This window comes from Gopherus flavomarginatus, chromosome 3, assembly GCF_025201925.1.
Source record: "Gopherus flavomarginatus isolate rGopFla2 chromosome 3, rGopFla2.mat.asm, whole genome shotgun sequence".
NCBI lineage: Eukaryota > Metazoa > Chordata > Testudines > Testudinidae > Gopherus > Gopherus flavomarginatus.
In genome coordinates this window covers 234346068-234373065 of record NC_066619.1, presented here as the reverse complement: position 1 = coordinate 234373065, position 26998 = coordinate 234346068, and the positions used below count along the sequence as shown (strand labels likewise).

General features: G+C 41.8%; 1 protein-coding gene across 2 annotated transcripts in view; it reads right to left on the bottom strand.

Moving 5' to 3' along the window:
- The window catches only part of USP46 (ubiquitin specific peptidase 46), a 32282-nt gene extending 11960 nt beyond the window's left edge, over nt 1-20322 (bottom strand). The window contains exons 1-5 of one of the 2 annotated variants that reach the window (XM_050947873.1): nt 19744-20322; nt 18472-18593; nt 3679-3759; nt 2562-2775; nt 1269-1498 (exon numbers count right to left, since the gene is read on the bottom strand). In XM_050947873.1, the coding sequence (XP_050803830.1) occupies nt 1269-1498; nt 2562-2775; nt 3679-3759; nt 18472-18552 (606 nt within the window). In that variant the 5' untranslated portion in view covers nt 18553-18593; nt 19744-20322. The remainder of the gene's footprint in view (nt 1-1268; nt 1499-2561; nt 2776-3678; nt 3760-18471; nt 18594-19743) is intronic. The other variant, XM_050947874.1, reaches the window with a different exon arrangement.
- Between the last annotated feature and the right edge of the window lie 6676 nt (nt 20323-26998).

Here is a 26998-nt window from a genome sequence, read left to right as displayed (position 1 = left end):
CAGGAATCTTCAGAAGTTAATTTTTCCACCAAACCTTGGACCAACTGCAGCGCTGACAACAGGGATGAGGGTAAGGGGGACAATTGTACCAGGATCCTAAGCTCAGGAGACCCTTCAAAACATCTGTAACATCTGTGTAAATAAAAAGAAATGGGAGGGGGTGGGACCCCAGTGAACATGATGTTCCAGGGCCCCAAATTTCTCTCAATGGCCTGACCCACTGTAAGATTTTACAAATAAGGTATTTAGCAGCTCTGCTCAGCTAGTTAGGGCAAAATCCTGGCTTCAGTGGGAATTTCCCTGAGTAAACACTGAATATAAATTTAGGATTTCATCTCAAAAGTTTAAAGGGACATTGTCAATTTAAAAACCAGCCGTTGGGTTTTCTTTTAACCTACTATTGTTACTAGGGTTATTATAACTGAAATACATTAGAGCAAAATACTGCTTTCCAATTTTTCCCATTGTTTTTTCACTTTGGGCAAGGTTCTGATATTGTTACTCTGCAAGTAGTCTTATTAGGTCAAGACTTTTTGTGGAGTACAACACTACTCTACAGCAGCAGGGGCAACTGAATCTGGTTCTCTATGCATTTGACTGCACTTTATATCAATTTCAACTGTTCTCCCAGAATAGCCAGGTTCCCTGTTGTTTGCATGGGTCTTTCACACAGCAACAAAGGAGAGAAAAATATTTTTTAAATAGGAAAGTGTGATTGAAAAACAACAAAAATTGGCAGGGAACTCTCTCTCAGGTATACTAGGTGGAACTACTCATACTCATTTTTCAAAATGAAGAGTTTTCAAGTTGACATTCTTTTAAATACTGGAAAAGAACATGATAATGTACAGTGTGTTGTTAGCAAATACTTTGAACGTTAATGGCATTCTTAGGGATGAATTAGCACAATTTGATCTTAACTTTGCCACTTGTTGGTTATGTAGTTATCCCTAACTCATGGAATAATGAGGCAAATTCATTGTCCATAGTTGCAGCAGCATCTATATATACTTAACTGTTTATAAATAAGATGGCTTGAATGAAAAGGGTATATCAGATTAGTTAATGAGGTGTCTAATCATATAACTGCAAAGTTTGGGACAGGTTAGTCAAGTTATGTTTACAAAAATGTATTTTTGGAAAATAATATAGTCACTTCAAGAAGTGAAGTTATACAGGAATATCCACATTTCTCAGGTGGCAGAATAGATTTGCATATTTATACATATCTATTAGTGTGTAAAAATATCAACCACCCCAATGCTTACGGTTTCACAGTTCAAACATCTAGTTTCGTTAGTCAGTGTTCCCTGAAAAATCTCATGCACCCAGGTGAGTTCTTGTTTATTGTTCTCTTCAGCTTCATTCATGTTTCCATTTTTTAGTTTCCCATTTTGCTTTTCCTGCTTCTTCTCTTCCTGCAGGATGTCTGCAATGGTGTTTAGCAAGTAATTTAAAAATTCATGTGCATCTTGCTGCATGTAGTTGTCAAAGAGATCTGCAAAGGAGAGAAGAAGAACTGTATCTTTCTAAAGTTCCTTTGCTCTATGCAGGAAAGGATATACTTAAATTCAGGTTCTGCTCTCAAATAGAAGTACAAGTCCCAATTCAGGAACATACTGCCTAATTTAAGTTTGTGAGTAATCCCACTGACTATGTGCTCTATGTTAGGAATGTGCTTAATTGGGGCAATAAAACACATGGGTGAGGATTGAGGGTGGGAGAGTCTGACACAAAAAGGTGTGGGTTTTTTTCAATATTTCCATCAGCAGCTTGGTTTGCCCCATCCCACTCTCTGTCGAAGATGCAGGAACTTCTGTTCCCTAAACACATGTATTTTTATCTCCTACAACCCTTCCAGCCAAGATACATGTGAATCCCTTCCCAGGGAGTTCCATCAGAGGCACAGGGCTATCTGTATGTAGACCCTTTGCACTGTCTCTTGGGCCACACCCACTGAGATGGCTCCCATGCAGAATGAAGCTGTGTTACCAAGACTGCCTCCTCCTCTGATGCCCTTAGAGGGGAATCTCCCCACATGGAATGGGCACCGTTGCTCCTGTGAAGTCACTATTTCTGGGAATGGGAGGAGCTGCAGATGTAGCTCACTGCATGTGTGCTAATACTGAACCCCAGGATGTTTTGGGCTAGTGGATCTGTACTATCCACAAACCGACTGGTCACACCTCATTCACTCTTCCAGCTGCCCAAAATATCCATCTCCATGGTACTGTATAGAAAGCCATGCAAAGCCCCTCATCCAGACCCAACTGCCTGCTGCTGGCTTTCTACAGCCTGCCCCTCTGTGCAGTGGAAATATCAATAGAGCAGTGCACCCATAAAAGATTTGGCCCTTAATTGCAAATCCTAGTATAGTTATTGCCAACTACAACACACATACGTATATGTATACACTAAATAATTAATATTTAGGAAACAAAGCATTAAAAGCTTATTACAAATCTAACCTGATTCTTTGATTAATCTGACCACACTGTTCAATGTTTTTACTTTCCTAGGCATTACATGAGTCTCTGAAAAGAATCAGAGTTTGCACTCACCATTCTCCTTTCGTAACCTTGAAATGAACTTCTTTGGTGGAATCACTCCAACTTTTTTTTTCTGAGTAGCAATACTGTGGAAAAGGTCTGCCAGGCATGTCAAGAGGTTTTCCTTCTTTTTCTGTTGGGCCTTGTATGCCAACACATTCTCCCGAAATGGCCGGCAAAAATACAATGCCTGCAGCACAGAGTTACAGTAGCAGGTGTTCCCAAACTGCCAATGTAAAAGCAAAAATGCCCTGAATCATTGTGCAAGGTAGTATAAACTAATCACTTCATCCAGCCTCTGCAATCTGCATCTCCAGTAGAATACCCCATCAATTACTACACAGATGTTGACTGAATATAGGTTCGGTGCCATTTACTGACTGTCACTTAGCAAAAAAAAAAGTATAAATATTAAAATGTCTTAACTGACTAGGACTGAAAAGAAAAGCTCCAAATGTAGGGCCATAATTTAAAAGGTATTCACTGCAATGAGCGCATCTTTGATAAGAGTTCCTATAAACCAATATGCTCTGGAATGGCCCACTCCTGTTCCCACTGAAATCAATGGCAGAACTCCCAGTGACTGCAATAGGAACAGAACTTAAATCGGTTTCATTCAGGACATGAAAAACACCCTTTAGACTGGATGCTTGCGCTCATCCGCTCTCCATTAGGTGAATAATGCTTTTTGACTGATACACCTAAGCATATGCCAAATTTTAACCATGTAAATACTCCATTCCCATTAACTTCATGCATCTTGATTTAAAAAGGTAAATATCAAAGTGGGGTTTTATAGCTAGAAAAAGATATTATTTAATTTTACTTGGGGTCAGGGAAAGAAGTGGTTTATAAAATGTTAAAACTCCTCAGATTTCACTAAACTGATCTCCTCAAATGGTAGATGTCCTAAAATGTTTGACTTAGGTGCAACCAACTCTCAACATATTACCTAAAATTTCCCCTGGAACACTAGGAGCACCCTCCCAAATTCTAGGCTTAAATCAGTGTTGCACTGGAGGTCATTGAAATTAAAGCAGCATCAAACCATAAAAGAGTCTATACGGTTCTTATCACAACTGCTCAATATAAAACAGTATACAGTTCACCTTACAGAAATGGTACTTACATTGACCAACCCAAAGTAGTGTTCATTGATTGGAAACTGCTCTGGACCAATGTCTTTTTCCAGAGCAGAGGCATTGGTGCCCTAAAAGGGAGAAAAAAAGCCAATTATCCTCCATTTCAGATTCCAAAATAAAGTTATGAATAATCATCAGATGGAAACCATTTCCCCTTTCCTGGGAAAAAATTAATCAAGCTAAAGCTGGCCTTAGGAATGGACAACCTGGGAGCTGCTTAGGCCAATAAAGATATTTGCATTTCTAGATAATTGCCTGGCTGGCCTGATCCTGTAGTCTCAAGTAATGGTTGATTTAAGGTGAGCAAGACACTCTATTGATAGCCTCCCCATCCTACCTTCCCTGCATGAAGGAATTCATGTGGTTTGGGGAGAGGCAGAGGAAACAGTGTTCATTAGTTGTATTCCAACTGAGACAAGTAAATGAAAAGCAGTGTGCAAGATCCTTCCTTTCTGAGGTAGGGAGTTGGAACCAACAACCACGTAGTTCCCTCTACCCTTAGCTACTGATCATTCTATCATCCAAAAGCCCAGTCTGTTTCCCTGCTGTATATAACATGCCAATATTTTAAGGCCAGGAGGAACCACTATGACCGTCTCTTCTATCTGCATAGCACAGGCCACGGAATTTCACCAACTGAATTCTGCATCAAGCCCATAGCTACAGCATATCTTGTAGAAAGACATCCAGTCTTGATTTAAAGACTTCAAGTGACGGAGAATCCACCCTATCCCTAGGCAACCTGCTGCAACACATAATAACCCTCACTGTTTAAAAATTGCACCTTATTTCTAGTCTGAATTTGTCTAGTTTCAGCTTCCAGCCATTAGATCTCATTGCATCTTTTTCTGCTAGATTAAGCAGCCCTTTATTAGATACAGTCCTCTAATATTAGGCACTTAAAGATTGTGATCAGTCACTTCTCATAGCTAAACTAGTCTCACTATACGGCAGATTTTTTAAATTAATATTGTAGTTCTTTTCTGAACACTTTCTAATTTGTCAACATCTTTTTTGAAAGTGTGGACACCAGAACTGGACACAGTTACTCCAGCAGTGATCTTATTAATACCATATGCAGTGGTAATACCATTTCTCTTTTTCTATTTGATATTCCCAGGTTTATAAATCCAAGGATTATGTTATGTCTCTTAACCACCGCATGGCATTTGGATCTCATGTTCAACTAGTTATCCATCATGGTCCCCAAGTTACTTTCACAGTCACTGCTTTGCAAAGTACAGTCCCTGATTCTGTAAGGGTGACCTACATGGATCTATTTTGCCTGGGATCAGTGTCAGGCTAATCAGCCTATATTTACCCAGGTCATTCTTTTTACTCTTTTTAAATGTTGGCACAACATTAGCTTTTTTCCAGGCCTCTGGAACTTCCCCAGGGTTCCAAGATTTGTTCAATATAAATATTACTTCCTTAGAGAACTCTTCAGCCAATATCTTTAAATATGCTGGTTATAGGTTTCAGTGATTTTTTTAATGTTACTTTTTTTCTAAGTCTGATTTAAATTTTCTTACTACTCCCATCATCAGCCACTTCCTTGCCATGCTGGATTCTTATCTCCTGTCATTCACTGAAAGAAGCCGTTTCTTTTCAGACAAATCAGCTGTCTTAAAATTGACACAGATGCTGTTGGTGACCCTGAAACCTTCCAAGTAAAATGACTTGCCTGAAGTCAGTAGCTTCCAATACAGTTTCAAACATCCTGCATTTCATATCCCTTTTTCAGACCCTTCCACCCCTCCACACCGTTCATCTTAACTCCCGGGGGCAGAGGTGAAAGTAAGCTGGTACGGGCTAGTATGGAGGACCGGTAAGAAAAGGAGACTGACTGAGGGAGGGAGGGAGAAGCCTGCTCCCTGTATAAGAATAGTTTAAACTCAGCTGTTCCCTGATGGTTCAGCCCCCAGGGCTAGGTTTCTGGTATCCTTGTTAATTTCACTCACAGTAGCTGGGGGGAGGGGGTTCAGGGGAAGGTGTGTTTGACCATGGCAGGGGCAGTCCTTTTCTGCCCCCAGGATAAGGGGATCTCTCCAGTACTAATATATACAACAAATACAAGCATTTGGCTGCACAGCTTAAATCCAGAGCTAATATAAGCAGGTGGAAGGGGAAAAGTCACTGTCACATTGGTTTCTCGGCTCCTCCCTCCTGCTCCTCCAGCCAGGCTGCAGACAAGGCTCTGCATTCTTCCCCCCCACCACCCCCAGCAGGGTTTCTCCTCTAGGCTCTAGCTTGCAGTATGGACACTGGCTGAGATGCCTGCTGCTGCTGCCTGCAAAAGAACAGTTTAAACTCAGCTGTTCCCTGTGCAATTCAGTGCCCAGAGTTAGGAACCTGTTAATTTCACTCCCAGTTGTTGTTGGGTGTGTGTGACCATGGCAGGGGCAGTTCTTTTCTTCCCCGGGGATGAGGGGATCTCCTAAACACAATCAAAATCAGGAACCATTTCCAAGTTCAAATCTATCCCATTCCCTCCCCAGCAGAGGATCATGGTTGTGATGTCCAAACTGCCTGCAGATCCTCTTTGAAATATTACTTTTTAAAAAAAAACAACACAAAAAACATGAAGAACATGGTGGAAAGATGTGTCACGATGATTAGGGTTTATTTTGGGCAAAGCAATTTTGCCAAAGCAACTAAAGATTCACAGCGAAAGCAAATACCCCCCATAGACAAAACCACAAAGGGATTGGAGGGGAAAACTGAATATTCAAGGAAATTATTGTGCCTCCTTTGAAAGAAATAGTAGTTTTCATTCCAGTCCACCCTCTTTATATATTGATTTAAACACATGAAATGTCCTTAGGACATTGGGTGCAATCTCAGATCTCTTTCTGTTTTGTCCTGCCTGCAGAGTGCAGAGGCTGAAATTGACAACACTTTCTCTAAATATCTTGTATATTTCATGAAGGCTATTCAGTTGTCCTTCATTCACTCCTGACTTCCCCTCCCTCCCACCCCCGGCTCCCTTCCTGGCTGTGGTTTTGCCTTGGTTATTTACTCCTTGGCAGACCCAGCCCAGTGGCACCTGCTGACTCTCTGCAGGCAACAGCCCACAGGGGCTAGTTCTGGGGTCACTGCTGGTCACTGGCAGGCTGCAGTTGCATTGTTTGTGACACATTCATACACATACACATTACATACAGTCAGAGGTGAAAGTAAGCCGGTCCAGTCCGGCGTACCAGCAAGAGCCAGTACGCCGTGCTGGACCACATTGACTTCCACGGCGGGGACTGAAAGGGCTCTGGGCTGCCCAGGGCTGTGGGCAGCCCTGAGCCCTTTAAATCCCAGCCGCAGCTGAGATTTAAAGGGCTCAGAGCCCCCCACCACTACGGGCAGCCCAGAGCCCTTTGAATCCCTGCCGCATCTGGGATTTAAAGGGCTCAGAGCTCCCGGCAGCTGCAGGCAGCCCAGAGCCCTTTAAATCCCGGCCGCGGCTCCGGTGGCTGGGCTGGGGCAGGGATTTAAAGGGCTCAAAGCTCCCCGTGGCTGCGGGTGGCCCAGAGCCCTTTGAATCCCGGCCACAGCTCTGGCAGCCGGGCTGGGGCCAGGATTTAAAGGGCTCTGGGCTTCCCTCAGCGGCAGGAGCTCTAGGCCCTTTAAATCCCTGCCCCAGCCCCGCAAAGCTCGGGGTTCCCCCTGGCGGCCAAAGCCCCAGGCCCTTTAATTTGCCCCTAAGCCCCGGGGGGTTCCCAGCCACCTCTGCAGCTGGAAGCCCCTGGTTGATTTAAAGGCCCTAGGTCTCCCAGCCACAGCTGGTTCCCAGGGCCTTTAAATCTTGAGACGCCACGCCTCTTCCAGATGAGGCCATGCCCCCCTCAGGACTCCGACAGTACTGGTAAGTCCGGCAGTACCCGGGGGCAAGTACATGTTTGAGTATGTTAATATTTCCCAAATGAGCCACCTGTAAACAAAGTACTTTACTTCATTTTTGTCAAGCCACAATAGGCTCAGTTCTTCAGTTCGTTCTAGCAGAGAGCTCAGATATAGAGGGTGTGGGTGTGTGGGGATGAAACAGGGAGCCAATTGTGGTTCCATGATTGTCAGCCACCTTGCCCCAGCAGAAGTTAGAGCAATAGGGGGTGTACTCCAACTTCGGCCACTAGCATGCAGTCACATTACACCAGTAGAGGACCAAGAGAAATGGCCCCCTTTTGTCCACCTCCCATTCCAGACATGCCTTTGTATTCCCCATATACTGGGGGGTGTTAAGAGAAGCTGGCACAGGAATATCAAAATGAATGAAGTAGCTGCAGCGTATTCACTGCTGAGAGAGGCTCCTATCAGAAACTCACATTTAACCACACACACACACACACATACACACACACACACACACAAACAAAGAAGCATCCACATGAAATTGTTATTGGCTGCATCTCAAGGCAGATGAAAATATGACATGCTGCATACATTACAAACTCCATGTGAGGATTAGTGTATTTGCTGGGAACAACAGTCTCCATTTCTGAGCTACTACTCACCAAAGACACACTGATTCAGCAAAGCACAAAACAGCTGTTGCTGAGAGGGAGGAAAAGGTATTAATCTAAGATATATAAAAAGCTAGTGGGAAAGTAAACTGCCATCACTGTTGGTCTTAAAACTTTGCCTGATTTTAAAAAAAAGTTCTCATAAGTAAATACAGAAGTGTGATGTTGTTTCTTTCGGAACTAAACTGTCTTTGGGTTGATAAGTTACTCAGATCAAAGCATGGGTATAAGGACTCAGAAAAAAATCAAAGTTTAAGTTCAGTTATTTGTCCAATAGACTTTCTGTTGTTATGTGACTAGCATTTAAATCACCCCTGTACAAAGACACTTCTGGGCATTTTTTTAGCTTTGCAGAAAGTTTCTTGACCTATATAAAAAAAAAGTCTAAAGGCCTTAGGAAATAATGACCTGTAACATGCCACTTTTTTGTAACCCACTGTGTAAAGAGGGTAGGTGTGTCATTAAACCTGTGGAGGGCCAATACTATGCTTATAAATTACTTCTGCAGTGCCCACTTGTGAATTCTCAAAGACCTGACTCCATGGTTTCTTATTTGAGAGAATGCCAAAAGGCTTGGACAGATTTTTTCTATTATTTAAAATATCTCCTAAATATTGTGAGAAACTACAAGAATTAGAATTTAACAGATGAACCACCACTGAAAACCAAAGAAGTCCATGATGTGCACTATCCATCTGTGCACCACGCAATCTGTATTTAAAACTCTGGACTCTAACTGCTTTTCAATATGGGGAGTGATGCGAATGTCAACTCTGCACTGAAGTTGCTGAAGCATACTTCACAGAAACAACATAGGCTTAGCAATAGCTTATCACTCATCACAGAGCTACCCCTTCTGTTTCAAAAGTAGGCCTTGGACATGGCAATTACACACTATACTCTATATCATCTTTGGAGAAAATAAAATAGGGAGGGCCAAATTCAGCCGTTGCGTAAGCTGACACAACATCCACTGATTACATGGAGAGTTGTGCCAGCTTACATCAAGGGTGAATTCAGCTTCGTAACTATTACTTTCAGGTGCCTGAGACGGTACTGTCAAAATTACATGGAGAGATTAGAGGCTGAAAAGTCTAGAGAGCTGATTTTTAACAGTAGATGCATTTCCCACACAGAGGAAGAAAGATCTATACAGTATACATTTAAAAAAAATAAAAAATTGTTAAAGAGCATTGACTTTACATTGTAAATGTTTAATATAGGACGGCTCCCCAATAAGCAATGGAGCTCAGAGAAGAAGGGAAAAGTTTTGACATATCCCACCTAGGCCATGTCTACATTAGGAACATGTATCTTGTTACAAGCATTTAACTAATGTTTATCTAGCCTGATGTTAAACATGATTTCACCCCTAGTGTAAAAATAGACAAGTCATGTTTAAAAAAACATGTTAGTCATTGTGCTTAACCTACCCTAGAGTTATCCATGGCCACTTAATAAGTTTTTAAAACATTACTATCATGGTTACATAGGGTTGCCAACTTTGGTTGGACAAATTAGTGGAGATCTCTTTAATTAAAGATTTATCTTTAATTCTTGGAGACTCCAGGAAAATCCTGGAGAGTTGGCAACCCTATGGTTATAATCAAAGTAAAATCATATTTATTAATATACTAATTAAAATGTCTAATACATTTTCCCACTGTAAACATGATCCTAGGCTGTATCTCCACCAGGAATTTTGGCAACATTTTCCTAACGTTGCTAATGCCAATTCAGCCCACATCCAGACTAACCCGCTGTATCGGCGGGTTAAAATCGATTGCTCGGGGATCGATATATCGCGTCTAGTCTGGACGCGATGTATCGATCCCCGAGCGCGCTTACATCGATTCCGGAACTCCATCAACCTGAACGGAGTTCCGGAATCGACACGGAGAGCCGCGGATATCGATCCCACGCCGTCTGGACGGGTGAGTAACTCGATCTTAGAAATTCGACTTCAGCTACGTTATTCACATAGCTGAAGTTGCGTATCTAAGATCGATTTTCCTCCCCTAGTCTGGACGTGGCCACAGTTCCATCAGGAGTAGCAATGGTGGGATAGCTGATTATAGAGAAGGGTCCTGCACCGAGGAGGCCCTACAGAGACAGATACTGGACTTGGATTTTAGGGTGTTAATTCCCAGACAGGATTCAGAGGCAACAGATTTGGTGAGCTGAGCCTAAATAGGCTCAACAGCTTAAAAGAAGAGTATGTTACAAAAGTAAATGCTAAAGGGGGCTGTGGTGACCAGAACACAGGCTGGGGAGCTCTTGGGAAACAAAGGAAGTACCCTTACAGCTTGTAGTCTGGGTGAAATCCTGGCCCCACTGAAGTCAATGGGAGTTTTGCCATTGACTTCACTAGAGTCAGGAGTTCACCTTTAGCATTTTGAAATGTACTGCTCACAAACCAGCATGGAAGGAGAAGAGCTAGCAGGGGCGGCTCCAGGCATCAGTAAACCAAGCGCATGCCTGGGGCGGCAAGCCACTGGGGGCACTCTGCCAGTCGCCGCAAGGGCGGCAGGCAGGGTGCCTTCAGCGGCATGCCTGTGGAGGGTCCGCTGGTCCCGCGGCTTCAGCGGACCTCCTGCAGGCTGTCGCTGAATCCGCGGGACCAGGGACCTCCCGCAGGCAAGCCACCGAAGGCAGCCTGCCTGCCGTGCTTGGGGTGGCAAACTACCTAGAGCTGTCCCTGACAGCTAGAGACTTTTGCCAAGTTTGTGTCAGTGTGGTATAAACCAAGACTTCTGAAATAGAACCAAAGCCAACGTTTGAATCAAAAGCACAGTCCTGAGCTTCTGATAATCTTTTCTCTTGTTTTGTCCCTGGCCCTACTGCACTTGAATTTGCTGATCATCATCTCATCTCAAATGGCTGATAATGATTTTTGCACTGGAGGGCCACATGAAACAAGAAAGAATAGCAGATTAACTACATTATGATTGTTCATTCTCAAAATTATTGTGGAAATAATGAAGCAAAGACCAATATTTAGTTTATTGCATATATAAACCAACAGCCCCCCAAAGCCCCAAACAGATCATCATGATTAAATCAGATTAGATTGTAAAGTCTGCAAGGCAAGGAGAGAATCTTCTCATTTGTTTGCAAATACCTAGCATAGTTTTGAGAACTATACAGTTATTTAGTTGTAATTACTTTGCCTCCTATTTTGATTATGAGTCTTCTCATTCTACCTCTTATTTTATAGATTACCATGGAACACAATCCAAGTATGGCACATTTTTATATGTACTCTTTGGGTACCTCTATCAGCTACCTCCAAGGCACAAAATACTGCCCTTTGGACAATGTAGTCTAAGTGATTACTGTACATATGTGCAAGAGGCCAATTAGCTGAGAATCTCAAGAACAAGACTAAAAACTGAATTCTGCTCATGGAAGTATGTGCAGGGCTCCCACTGACTTAAATGGCAAAGAACAGCTGTCTATGGAGATACAACAAGATTTGTGTTATGTCTGGTCTGATTTTTTCATGAATCATTTAAAATAGAGTAATACCAGTCATGACAGAAAAATGATATAAGAATCTGATATTAAAAATATGGGCAAAAATATAACAAAATATTTGTTTTTGAAAAAACAGAAACTAACTTATCTAAATTATAAAAAATAATTAAAACTCAGATATTTTTGGGAGATAAAAAGTGGAAACCAGTGAATCTGAAAGAAACTAGGGACAACAGAGGATGCAAATTAGATATGATTTTGCAGTGTGATAAAGTTAAGCACATGCTTGTTTGCTGTAAGTACATGAATAGTTCTACTGAAGTCAATCAGAGGGGAAATTAAAAGTTTTTTTTAATGTTAACTTCAGGGAGCCCAACAAATAGATATTCTTCTGAGAAAATAATACATTAGAACTGTAAGGTCAATATTAATGACCATGGAGAAATAAAAGAAAAGATGAGAAATAGTAATAAGGTTGCTACTGCAAGAGAAATGAAAAGTAAAAGAACATAAGAAAATGATCATGAAAGACACAGATGAAAATGAACTGTGAAAATGAACATTTAACAAATGAATATATAAGGAGCAAGAGATTAATGAAAAAAAACTGCCACTGAGAGAAACTGAGGGTCAGACATGGCTCGGAACTAAAGAACACTTTTTTGTCTTAGTGTTCACTAGGGAAAACATGCTAGAGCAAAACATGCTAGAAATCAAGAAGTTTCCTGGGGGAAGAACATGAAAGCTTAAAACAAATGAAGGGTGACACCAGAACTGGTAGAGAAACTAGAATAAAACTAGAAATGGCTGCAGGGTCAGGCAGCCCTCATCCCAGAATTTTGAAAACAGTAGCCTATAAAAGGGGAGGAGAAAGAAAGAAAGGGATGTAGAACTTTCTTTCTGTGTGTAGCTAGCCAGTCTTGCCAGCTAATGGCTGTGCAATGTAATAGGGAGAAGAGCTATTATGTGTAAAATCACAGCTCAGCTCCCAGAGTCAACATGCACAGAAAGAGAGTGCAGACAAGAGTGACCCTTACATCCCACTCAAGCTATTCCTTCTAACAGATACACAAAGTAGCACGGACAAGAGTTAATCCTCATCTACACTCAGGAACAACCACTTTCACCAATCAGTGACCAGCAATCAGTATAGCAGTAGCAGTGCCAACAAGCGCAGGCTGGAGTATAACTGCTTGAAAAACAGAATTCCCATCCCATGAGAAATTCTAAGAGTTCCAGATTTTATTTCATCCCAAAATGGAATGGAAAGTTGAAATTCAGAATTTTTCATTGAACAAAACATTTTAAAAAATTTCATTTCATCTTCAGAGAAATGTTTCATTTTGATAAGATCCAAAGGTTGTTTTGACTTTTATTATAAAGTATAAAAGTCAAAATTATCAAATTGAAATGAAACATTCTGATAATTTCCCATATAATATTTTGATGAAATCAGCACATTCAAACAAAAGTTTTTATTTAATCAAATTGGTATTTTCTGATAGGAAAACACTCCAACATAAAATTTTCAACCAACTCTATAACTGAGCTATTTGAGTTCTGCCCCTGCTGGGAGAATGAAGAGATGAGCCAAACATATTTTAAATGGGTGCAAGGAAGGAATAAGTGAATTACAAGAGCTGCAGAGGGAGCTGCAATTGGTCACAGGCAGCTGAGCAATCTCCTGAGCAGCTGCCACTGCCTGGGCTTCCCCAGCTCTGGTTCCAAGAGAAAGCTGCTTCCCAATATCTCCCTCCCCATTCTTGATGCCTCTGAGCCCAACAGAAGCAGGTTCAGCTGCTTCTCCCCACCAATCACTGCTTCCTGCTGCTCTGAGATCAGAGGAGAGTCTCCTCCTCCGCTGCCGACTGCCACTGCTGAGCCTGCAGCACCAGCACCCTAAAGGATAGGTAGCAAGCAAGCTCAGAGAGGAAAGCCAACTTGCCCAAAACTGGGTGGGGAAAAGGGGTGGAGAAAGAGAGGAGTGTAAGTGTCCATAAGGAGAAGGCAAGAAATTCACAAAAGATAGGGCAGGGAGGGAAGGTGGTCATAGTGGGAATGCACATGCACAGAAAGGTAAGTTAGTGGACAGATGGACTGACAAGGTAATTCAGCCCTTGTCACCCAATGAATTTGACACCCCTGTTTTACACTAACTGATCAGGGGCAACATAGAACTATTGCAGAGGAAAAGTATGGATAGTCTTCCTAGTATATGCGCAATGTGCCTCAGGTGGAGCATGACCAAGGATTCATCACCAAATTTGATCCACTGGTTGGATCTTTAGTTTCCCCAGCCCGGGCTGGGTACTGACAAGGAGTGTGACGTGAACGTTGATCCATGCCCCCCCCGCATGGATAGTGAAAATTATTAACATGGAATGATACAAGCTCTCTTATTTTTTTCCTCACCAGCATCCTTCAAAAACTTACTGATTTTTTTCCTTTCAGTATCTCCAAACTACATCTTTACCTAAAATGAAGGGGCTGGAGAGGGAAAAGTAGGTTTTTTTAAATAAAGTTGTGTCAAAATTGAGGCCAAAGTTTCTAAATGTGGTTGCCTAAAATTAGGCACCTACTGCATGTGGTTTGATTTCTCATAGATGATGAACAGATGCAGCTCTCATAGAAGTCAATACATATTTCAATTAATTAAAACTTTTAAAGTAATAATTGCAGATTGTATTTAAAGATGTGTGTGAGAGAGAGAGAATGACAGAGACCAGAAAACTGGGCATGAAAGAAAAAATGCTTAATTATTTGTACTCTCATTTACAGAGATGGAATTCAGAATAGTGGCATTAGGAGTACATGAGGAGTTGTTCTATCTCAAAATCAGAATTCATGACAGAGTAAAGTGGACTATATTATTTACAATCCAGAAAAGAATATAGCTGATAGTGAAAAGAAGTTAACCTTAAAAGTATATCATCCTGCTTTTTTCTTATGTTATAATAAGTGCCATAAAAATGCATGTATTATAATAGTTGCAGCAACAAAACAATTAACCAAAAATAATGTAATTTCTTTTGGCTCATCAAAGATCATCAGAAGAAACAAGTCATATGTATAAAAATTATGCACACTTGAGACCACACTTCTAAAGATTGGAATCTAAATTGTGCCTGCAACTATATTTTCACACTTAAATATTTACAGTGCTTCATTAATCTACCCATAAATAATTTCAGATGGCTAGTTTATTGCCTAGACAGTGACAGACTGCCCAAAGTTTTTCTTGTTAGAAGAAATTTCCAAAATTAAAATGATCATATAATTTGTTCTGTAATAATTTTAACCACTATCAAGTATGATGTAAATTTAAAACTCATGGTGCTAACTTCTGCCCCTCAAGTATACTTGTGTTGCAGAGAGCAGAATCTGGCTCAGAACTGTGTTTATAGAAATAACTAGAATGTACATAGTTTCCAGAATCTAACATTTTTCTAATTTGTCTCTGTAGCTAAGATCTTGACATTGCTAACTCCCATCATTCAAACAATCCTGAGACTTTAAAAAATAATAAAATATTGAGTTCTTTTTTTATCTGACTTCTGGGTTTTGAGCTTTTCATGTTTTCAAGCTTTTCTCCACAACCACAAGGGCTAGAAGCTTAGTTTTTTAATGAAAACTGAGATTCTCATGCGGTCACATAACTCTTGGAGCTGGCCTGGGACTTTAAGAAAAACACCAGTGAGGCTTGATAAAATCTTGAGTTGGAAAAACTAAAGCCATGTTTATATAAAGTAGAGAACCAAATTAACTTGAAGGGGTTTTTTGTACTGAAACTTGTTACTGAACTCATATTTATACATTGTATAGGATTACCAAAGAAACATGCCAGTGTCTAGTGTAAGTACAATGTATGTGACATCTGTGATACGCTGTATAACAAGAGATCCTCACAAGTTGTGTCACGTTATAACTGTGCATTAAACTGACACATATCATCTTTCAGTGGAGATCAGGTGATTTCAAACACTATCGAAAAATGTTGGGAAGGGGATATAAAACCTGCTTTTAAGCAGGACAACACAAAGGTGTATTTCTCTTGTTCAGAGTACAACGGAGATCGTCAGGTGACTCTGTACAAAAATAAATAAATATATATGTTTAATAAATGATTAGATGCAGTTCTTACAAAAGACAGTAACATTCTCTACACTGCAGTCTGAGCTTAACTCAAGAGTCCTAGGCTGAATCAGAAGGCCATCAACAGAGAAACGCACTGCAGTGGATTTCAGTAACAATCTAAAAATTACAACATGCTTATTCACCTTTGGACCAAACATTCTATACTCTAGTCACACTGGCTGCCGTCAAGGAGCTTTACGAAGAGGATTACAATGCAAGTTTAATATGGATACAATACGAGTAAATACAGGTACTAAAAATAAAAGTCCCTAATTTCACCTGGACTCCTTTCAGTTGGGGTAACATTAAGGCATGGACATTCTCTAGAACTGGGTTTTCCAAATATATCATACCATTCTTCCCCAAGCAATATTGCTAATAAACACTTTTATATCACCTAACATGATTAGAGCACTGTACACACATTTGACCAACAACTTCTCACAGCATCTGTTAGGCATGTAAAAAGAGAGAGTTGGACTCCCCTAAAATACAACTTTGCTGAGCAAGTGGATCCCACCATTCACACAAGAGTCCCATTCACTTCACTGGAGCCCCACATGAATGCAGGGGTATACCTCTGCAGAACAAGTTGCATAATCAGGGTGTTGGACCTCACCTACCAGTGATGACAATTTTTTTTCTAATTGTGGGGCAGGACAAAGAGAAAGGACATGGTCTTTATTGGTTTGTTTTGGAAATTGTGGGTTTATTTGTTTAACACGTGGACAGGGATATCTGCTAAGTTGTTCTTTTACTGGGTCACTTCTGCTCAGTTACTGTTGCCAACTCTTTTGCTTTGGGCTCAGTAAATGAGGATTCATCTATCTATTGAATATGCAGTACTAGATTTTGATTTTTTTCAACCAAGTTAAAATATTTTCCTTCACACTCTTGTTTCCCTACACCCGTTTTGGCCTTCCTGAAAGAGGCCTCCCCATAACTAGGAGACCAGACTTACAATTTGACATACTATACCCTCAGGCAGTCAACTAAATAATAAGAAGCATTCTTCCCACAACTCTGACTAACCCAGTTAGATCAGGCCAATTTCACCCTGTTCTCACTGTATTCATTTAATCTAGAGATGAGCACATAAAAATTTTGAAACAAAAAATCCTTGTTCAATAGAGGACTACAATCCAAAACCTATAATCCATCATTACATGACAAATATTTATAGCAGTGTAGGTGAGCAAACGCCAACTAGGCAAGGGTTTTTATGTAATCATTTCATGCACAGACCTTCAAACGGAAGGGGAACTAGAAGGATAAAGGGAAAATAACAGGGTGAGTTTTTAAAACTCCTTTCAACTAGGAAATGAACTCCAAATATATTTCTCTCTTAACCGGTTAATTCTTAGGCCAAAGAAGAATTGAGCCATTTGGCACCAAGCACTGAGACATTGTCTGGGATTAAGACCTGGGCATTAATAGTTCTGGCTGGAATTCATAATAACCTATCGTCATTCACCCTTCTCCAATCCCACTCTTAGTGCCTTTTTTTCTCCTTTGGATTTAACACATTTTGTTCTCGTCTTCACCCCCTGACCCCCACTTTATTTGTGTCAGTCTCTCTCTTCCCTACTTCTTGCTTCTATTGTCCCTCCTTTTTGGAAGCCTTTTATGATCCACTTGCCTCCCCCTGCAACAGGCCAAGCATTGCAGCAGCCGTCCCATATGGGGTTGACATAGCTTCCTCTAGAGTACATTGATAGAGCTCCTTCATTCAGCTGAAAGTTGTAGTTAGAGAAACAAAGCATTGTTGCCACCCTAATATCATGAAGAGAGCAAGAAACCAAACTTGGTCCTGAACATGAGGCTTCACTAGACCATTCCCTTCTTCTGTTCTTGTGTCCCTTTCCTGTTAAAGAGTCTAATTCTCCTCTTTACATTCATAAAGATGTTACTTGTGCAGCTGCCTACTGATGGTAGCAAGAGCGGCAATAGCAAGTAAAACTAATGCAAGTCTAGCTGGTTTTGCTCTGTGGTTCTTCTGGACCTTGGGGAAAGCGCAAATATATCCCTCTAAAATAATTGGAGTAGGTGGGGGTGGAAACATAGGATTCTTAAGACATCATGCCAATGTTAAACTCTTGTAGCCCTCTAACAATCTCCAGCTTTTTTTCATGCGGTGCTGTAGCATGCAGTCTAGGCGTGATCGCACCCACCATTCATCAAACGCTGAAAACTGAAGCCTGCCTATAGGGTAAGGTAAGTAACTCCAGGTTTTCTCCCCAAATACTGTATTGTTTCCTATATATTTCTTTGCGGTATACTTGCCTCCTATTCCACAGGGTTAAAAAAATAAAAACAATGAAAACGTTAGGAAACCACATTGGGGAGAGGAGGCAAGAACTCGGATTATCTTACCCTAGGGATTCTCAACCTTTTTTCATAATGTGACACTTAAAAATTCAATCCTCCTGTAATGCACCTCAGAACAGACATTTCAAAGGTGGCAACGAGGACCTTGGAACAAGGGTGGGGGCATTCCTAGCATCCGAGAATGACAGGTTGCAAGTGACTTATCAAACCAACTTCAGCATAAGACTGGAGACATTGAATGGTGGCAGACTCACAACCCTCACCCCCTTGGGCAACTGCTTGTGACCCCCAAGGGAATCATGAGTCACAGGTTGAGAACCACTGCCTTACCCTATAGGCAGGCTCCATTCTCCAGTGCTGATGAATGGTGGGTGTGACATCACCTGCAAAGGGCATGCTGGGGCACCACATGGAAGGAAGCTGGCAACTGCATGTAACTGTTCTTGCAGAACCTGAAAACAAGGGGGGAAAACATAAACTACAACAACAAAGGGTGTTGAAATGTGTTCTTACCCTATTTATTTTGGGCATTTATCACTTACCCCATAAATTGCTTTCTTTTGCAGCAGGTCCATTAAAACCTTTGAGCCCTTAAACTATAACCAAACAAATCTTAAAAATCCAAAGGCAATGTGGTCTAATACGCAAACCCCAAAGTCTGTAGAATCAAAATGAAAACCATATTCAAATGTGTAAAGAAATCTTCCTGTCCAATCTTATTGGGGCTGAAAGCAGCAAGACCCAACACAAACTGAAATGAAACATTAATGTTTTAAATTTATTTTTCTAATCTTTTAGACTATCCTGGGGGTGTTGTTGGTGGTGAAGTGTTTCAAAAATATAACAGAAGCATCTTGGGCCAAAGTCAGTTCTTATTTACTGTATATCCCTTACAATATTCATCAGCACAGATTCCAATCCTGTGGCCATTTTCAAAAATGGGTGCCTAAGGCTAGACTCCTAAGTCCACAGTTATAAGCCTAAATAAGTGGCTTGATTTTCAGAACAGATGAGCACCAACTGCTCCTATTGACTTCAGTAGGAGTTTTTGGGTGCTCAGTGGCTTTTAAAATCAGGCCACTTATTTTGGAGCCTCAGGATGGATTTAGGAACCTACTTTTAGGAATCCAGTTTTAGAAATATTGGCTCAAGTGTTTAATTGGGGCCACAAGGTGGGGACACAAACTGCAAACTTGTCAGCCTGCCCAAGTGTCACAGTACAAAGGATGAGACCTTCCACTGTTCTGAACTCCTTCCCATACCTAGATGCAGAGAGGTGATTGGACAGCTAAGCTCTGAACTCTCCCTTCTTGGGGAGACAGAATGTCTACATTCAATGCAAGGAGTCAGTAGAAGCTCTTCAAGCTATTGACTGTCCTGTTTTGAATTAAATATCCTGCTTATCTTTACATGGCCTTCACCCACTTCCAGATCTCACCAGCCTCCAGCGAGGGGATTAGACAGAAATAGCCATAACTTTACTCCCCGGTGCACCTGGAAAGGAGTCTCCTCCCCTCCCCCCATTCTGATGTTGCACCATTGGGGATTGTTGAGTTGTGTCCCCCACCCCTGAAGCCAGCCTGCAGGTCAGCAAGTACTTACCATATTACAGATGGAGGCGATGTTTCTGACAGTCATTAGTCTAAAGGTTGCAGTGATCCCACACCGCCATCTTTATAAGGTAAAAACAGACATGCTCATGTTTGGAGGATCGCGGGGAGGGGAGGAGGAGGAGGGTCCGAGGTTACGCTGGGGGGCTGGGAGAAAAGCCGACGGAGGGGGGTAAACAGCCACTAAAGCCCCCGCTGCAGCAGGGAGGCAACTAGCAGAAAGCGCCTCGATTCCTCCCGCTCCAAGAGCCGCCGGCGGGCGGCGGCTGCTCCTCCGAAGGGCTGACTAGCAGATTTACCAGCGCTGCACTGGCAGCTGCAGCAGCATCCCTCCCTCCCCCTCTCCGCTCACTCCCCCTTCACTGCATGGGGAGATCAGCCGCGCAGCTGTGCCAGCCAGGGCCGTGTTACTGTCTCCCTTCCTCCGCCTTCCCTGGCGGCCGCTGTTGCCGCGTTTCGCTCCATTGCAGCGCAGCGCCCACCCGGTGATCAACTTTGACAGCGCCGGGGAAGGGCAGGTCAGCGCTGGTAACTGGCGTGCAACGGCACCAACCGGCAGCGCCTGTCCCGCGGAGGCTGCTGTGCAGCAGCCAATGCGGTGCATGGGAGGGGAAGGCGATCGCTCCCTCCTCGGCTACCCGCCGGGTGTGTGCTGGGTGTTCGCGGATCAGGTGGGGCTTCGGGGCGTTGGCATGCCACAGCCTGGAGAGGACCTGGCCCAGATCCATAGGTGCTGGAACTAGGGCTGCTGCAACACCCCCTGCTTGAAGGGGTTTTCATCACATACAGGATTTACAGTTTGGTTCAATGGCACACAGCAACCCCGCTATACAAACTGTTCCAGCACCCCTGCCAAGATCCTTTAGTTCTGACAAGTGCAAAACAAAACTCCCACTGGATTCAAAGGGACTAAAGGATCTGGCTGGGACCCCAGAAAGGGGAAGAGCGCCCTCGTTCCAATTTGCATCTATGATGTGAAACCGAAAAGCACAAGGCAGATCTGCTGAGGGATGTTAGTTGGGGAAAGGTCGTTTGTTTTTAGATTTATTTGCTGCTTCAGTTGAGTTGTCTGTGATGTGTGCTAAGAGAAATAAAAAAATTATTAAAGCTAATGTTTAAAAAAAGGTAATACATAGGTTGGGGAAAGAGTTTCTGTACATCTGGGTATAGTGCTTAGATTATCTACAACTATAAAGTTAGTTTCGAAAAGTCATACGATACATAGAGTACATAATCAGCAATAATGCAACTGTAGGTGAATATATTTAACAATACAGTTTAGATATTAGAATCTGAATACTCTGGTACATCACTCATGAAAAGTTGTACAGAGATTTGGTTGTGGAAAGCAAAATATATCAATGAGTGGAGATTCTCCCTCAGTAATTGAGAGTTAGGTTGGCTGTCTATTTAGAAAATACAATCCATCCCTATTTAGCTGAACTATACAGTCCACAGATAGTTGTGTGAAAGACAGTAATATGTACTGATGTTCTGAAGAATTAGGGGGGAAATGTAGAGATTGCAATATATAGATGTATAACGATAATTATTAGGGCTGTCAATCGCAGTTAACTCACGCCGTTAACGCAAAAAGATTAATCGCAGTTTTAATCACACTGTTAAACAATAGAATACCGGTTGAAATTTATTACATATTTTTGGATGTTTTCTACATTTTTAAATATATTGATTTTAATTGCAACACAGAATGCAAAGTGCACAGTGCTCACTTTATATTATTATTTTTATTGCAAATATTTGCACTGTAAAAATTATAAACAAAAGAAATAGTATTTTTCAATTCACCTCATACAATACCCTAATACAATCTCTTTATCATGAAAGTGCAATATACAAATGTAGATTTTTTTTTGTTACATAACTGCACTCAAAAACAAAACAATGTACAACTTTAGAGCCTACAAGTCCACTCAGTCCTCCCTCTTGTTCAGCCAATCGCTAAGCCAAACAAGTTTGTTTGCATTTATGGGCGATAATGCTGACAGCTTCTTATTTACAACGTCACAAGAAAGTGCGAACAGGCATTCATATGGCACTTTCGTAGCCAGCATTGCAAGATATTTATGTACCAGATATGCTAAACATCCGTATGCCCCTTCATGTTTTGGCCACCTTTCCTGAGGACATGCTTCCATGCTGATGATGCTCATTCAAAAATTAATGCATTAATTAAATTTGTGACTGAACTCTTTGGGGGAGAATAGTATGTCTCTTGCTCTTTTACCTGCACTCTGCCATATATTTCATATTATAGCAGTCTCAGATGATGACCCAGCACAGGTAGTTCATTTTAAGAAAACTTTAATTGCAGATTTCACAAAAAGCAAAGAAGGTACCAATGTGAGATTTCTAAAGATAGCTACAGCACTCGACACAAGGTTTACGAATCTGAAGTGTCTTCCAAAATCTGAAAGGGATGAGGTGTGGAACATGTTTTCACAAGTCTTAAAAGAGCAACACTCAAATGTGGAAACTACAGAACCCACACCACCAAAAAAGAAAATCAACCTTCGGCTGGTGGCATCTGACTCAGATGATGAAAGTGAACATGCGTCAGTCTGCACTGCTTTGGATTGTTATTGAGCAGAGCCCCTCATTAGCATGGATGTATGTCCTCTAGAATGGTGGTCGAAGCATGAAGGGACATATGAATCTTTAACACATCTGGCATATAAATATCTTGCAACGCAGGCTACAACAATGCCATGTGAACACCCGTTCGCAGTTTCAGGTGACATTGTAAAGAAAGCGGGCAGCATTATCTCCTGCAAATGTAAACAAACTTGTTTGAGTGACTGACTGAACAAGAAGTAGGACTGAGTGGACTTGTAGGCTCTAATGTTTTACATTGTTTTATTTTTGAATGTAGTTTTTTTTTGTACATAATTCTATATATAATGCACAGTCAACCTGTGGAACTCCTTGCTAGAGGATGTTGTGAAGTCCAAGACCATAACATGGTTCAAAAAAGAACTAGATAAATTCATGGAGGATAGGTCCATCAATGGCTATTAGCCAGGATGGGCAAGAATGGTGTCCCTAGCCTCTGTTTGCCAGAAGCTGGGAATGAGCGATGGGATGGATCACTTAATGATTACCTGTTCTGTTCATTTCCTCTGAGGCACCTGGCACTGGCCACTGTTGGAAGAGTAAGTTCAACTTTCATGATAAAGAGATTATATTACAGTTACTTGTTTGAGGTGAATTGAAAAATACCATTTCTTTTGTTTTTTATAGCACAAATATTTGTAATAAAAAATAAATATAAAATGATCACTGTATAGTTTGTGTTCTGTGTTGTAACTGAAATCAATATATTTGAAAATGTAGAAAACATCCAAAAATATTAAAATGGTATTCTATTATTAACAGTGCAATTAATCGTGATTAATTTTTTTAATTGTGGTATTTATCATGATTGATTTTTTAAATCTCTTGACAGCCTAATAATTATACATTCATTGTATTATATTTATAACATTTAGCTTTACAAATTTTAACATTTGGTGAGCATGTATGTATACACACATTCATATATACACAGGCTCACATGCTTTATAACAGCTTCTATCCAAGGATCTCAGATCACTTTACAAGCATCAATAAATTAAGGCTCACAACACTCTGTGAGGGAGATTAGCACTGGTATAACAACATTGCAGATGAGATAACAGGTACAGGATGCTAAATTACTTGCCTAAATCCACACATTAAGTCTGTGGGAGAAGCAAGAATGGAATTCAGTTATACAGACTCCACAACTTATTGTTCCTCCTCTCTGTTGAGGGAGTGGTTCAAATGAAGAAAGAGAAATTTAAAAAAGAAACTATACACTGCAAACATCACTATGCAGATGTGAGGACATGTTTTTTCCTATGACCTCATCCTCAATGATAAATTTAAAAAAATCAGGAAGTTAAGTATGGCAAATTTGTACTTGGGGGCTTTTTCGACCACAGCTTGTTACTGGAGTGTAGCACCTTCAATCTGTAGAGGCCTAAACCCTGCAGACCTTGCTTAGGCAAAACACCCTGAACACACATCTTTAGTGGTCCTCTACTCAGTTAAAAATATTCCCTGGCTTCTACCAGGTGGAAGCTTGCATACTGTTGCAAAAACAGTCTCTTCACCGGGTAGTTTATTCAGCAAGAAAAAGCACTTGTGAATTTTACAAGTTTGTTTCTTAGATATGCAAAATGTGCTTTATAAGTGCTAATTATTAGGCATTTTGCACAAAAAGATGAGCCAAACCCTTCAAAGTCACCAAAATATGCAATTTACCAAACAAGAAAAGAAAAAAAATAACATAAAATTAAAGTTTGTAACAAAACTGCAAAATGCTTGTTTGACCTCTTCTCCTTCTCCAGAGTTTTTTTTTTACTCTAATCTACATGTGCTAATTGTAGGGAATATAAATTCTGGAAACAAAATTAAGAGGATATATTGACAGTATGTGGGCTGTAAATGGAGCCTGATCTATTTTCAGCATGATTTTAAAATAACCCTGCAGTTGCATGCAAATTGTGATATAAATTCATAAAATATTTTTATTACAGTAGCATCTAAGGGTTCAAATCAAAACCAGGGTCCCATTGTGCTAGATACTGTACAAATATATGTAATAGACAAGGTTTCTACAACTGAATGTCCCAGTCCTACAAATTATTCCATGTAGGTAAATCCCTACAGTCATCTATCTGGGCATAAAGTTTGCTCACATGGTGCACCTGCCAAGACCAGGCCTAATTTGAAAAAAGGTGCAACAAATGACCATGACAAAGTAAGGAAGTGGAGAGATAATGAAAATAATATCAAATAGTGACATAGTTCTTGCACAACTTGGTGGCTCCAACTCATCTGAAAGACTTTATTTAATACATAAAAGTCTGCAGCACTTTTTTGTCATCATTTCATGTCAGCAATTAGGACATATATGGGTAACTTTCTAATCTATCTAGGTTTTTATACCATCACTGTAATATCTGAGCGCTTCCAGTACTGCATTAAACTACACGACTGCAAATCTGTCACCTTGTTTGTTCTCTCATCCTCTCCCCAGAGGAAAAAGTGTGTGGAGTAGAGTGTCTTGTTTGGTAGTGTTTGTTTTTTTTAATACACCTGTTTCTATTGTGATAAACTCAGGACAGATAAACTCCTGTGTCCCAAGGAGGACTGCATTACCCAAGCCTGTCTCACCAGGGCTAAAAGCAGCAGAGGCTGGGGAGACCGAGAAGGTGCCTTGCCACTCTATGTGTTTATACTAGAGAAGGTAAGGTCAAAGAAATGTGCTTTGCACGTGGAGTGGAAAGTGATGCAATTTATGATAGTCCTTAATCCCTGGGGGAAGAAGGTTGTTTCCCACAGAAAAGCTTTATTCTTATTACTAAAGTTAAGATTTTGTCATAGTAATTTTTAGTAAAAGTCATGCATAGGTTGTGGGCTTCCATGGATTTTTGTTTATTGCCCATGACCTATCCATGACTTTTACTAAAAATAATAGAGGAGGGACTGCTGCCCAGAGGGTGGGACTGAAGCTTGAGCCCTGCAGGGGGGATAGGATTGACAGCCCAAGCCCCACCACCTGCAGGTGACTCCAGCCCCCGCTGCAGCCACTAACAGCTCCAGCCCTGCCATTGCAATGGGGGCTGAAGCCAAAAGTCATGGGGGTTTGTTAATTATGGAATCCCTGACCTCTGTGCCTAAATCATATCCTTATTACTGTTCTCTTGTGCCACAGGAACAAAGTTTTCAGCCATCTTCATCTCAGAGCTTTAAATAATCTTTGAGGCATCCTGGTCCCAGGCCATAGAGTGCTTTGAAGATAAGGACTGAGACATTAAAGTTGATTCAAAATTCTATGGGAAGCCTATGTAGAGAGTGGAGGACAGGTGTGATATGCTTATGGTAGCCTGTGTTGCTGAAGAGACACACTGCAGCATTTTGTGCTAGTCGTAGTTGTGCAAGTTTGAGTTTTCTAAGTGCTAAAGGTTTCGTGCCCACATCTATAGCATTGTGGTAGTCCAGCTGAGAAGTGACAGCATGAATAACTGAGACCAGATCCTTGTCCGCCAGGATGAGATGGAGTCTCCTAGCTAACTGGAGATGGTAGAAAGTGTTACTTGTGGCTGTTGCAACATGAGAGCTCAGCTTTAGCAAATCCACCAGTACACCTGACCACGGACTAAACTGACCAATTGTGGATGGGAAAACTTCAATCACAAGAGACTGCACCATGGCTGCAGACTCATCAAAATACTTTCTTCTGTTGACCAACATCACCTTCTTCAGTACTATGCAGCTGGATTCAAATCAAGGTGAAAGTCTCTGTGTTCCACTAGGAGAGGAAGGCTCCTCCAGGAGTTAGGGCACTAGCTTGGGCTTTAAGTTGGGAGACTAGGTTCAATTCTCTCCTCTCCCACATACTCCCTGGGTGACTTTGCATGAGTCACTTAAACCCAGATCATAAAAGGTATTTAGGTACCAAAATATCCCAGTGGATCTGGGCCTCAGATCCCCATGTGGAGTGAGAGTGTGTGTGTTTGGGAGAAGAGGTCATAGTAATTACCCCTTCCTACCCACACGGGTGTGCTGAGGATAAATACAAGGGGAGCCTCCTGCAGCAATGGGAAATCCTTAGACTGGCAGATACCGATCCCCAGCTAGTTTCCAGAGCTTTTACAACCCCTACTCGAAGCCGAGGGGCCAGTGGCGAGCAGGGCCGCAGCTGTGACCCCAGCGGGTCTGAGTTACACCGCGGCTACCCCCGGGTTGGCTGCAATCGCTCTCGGCAGGCAACAGGCAAGTTCTCTTTTCCCGCCTCTGGCGCTGCTCCCTACGCCGGCTCCTGGCCCGCCGTTTGTGTCACGCCATAATGGCGTCGCCATTGGTGATCTGGCACGGCCGAGGCCAGGCCAGGCCCGGCCCGGCCCCTGGCTGCAGCCAGCCCCGGGCAGCATCAGCGACCCGCCTAGCTCAGACTCGCGCTCTCAGCAGCCTGGCAACCGAGGGGCGGGGAGAGGGAGGAGAACACTCGGTGGCCCCCGTCACCCCACCGGTTGGCTGAGGTCACGTGCCTCTTCCCCACCAATAGTTGCGCACTCGCGGACATGGAGTCGCCCCGCGCCACTGACTGTTCCCCCTAGAGGTTGCCCCGCCCCCAACGCGCGCAGACATTAGAGCGAGAACTAGCGTGCGAGGATGCGGGTGCAAGATCTCGCGGTAAC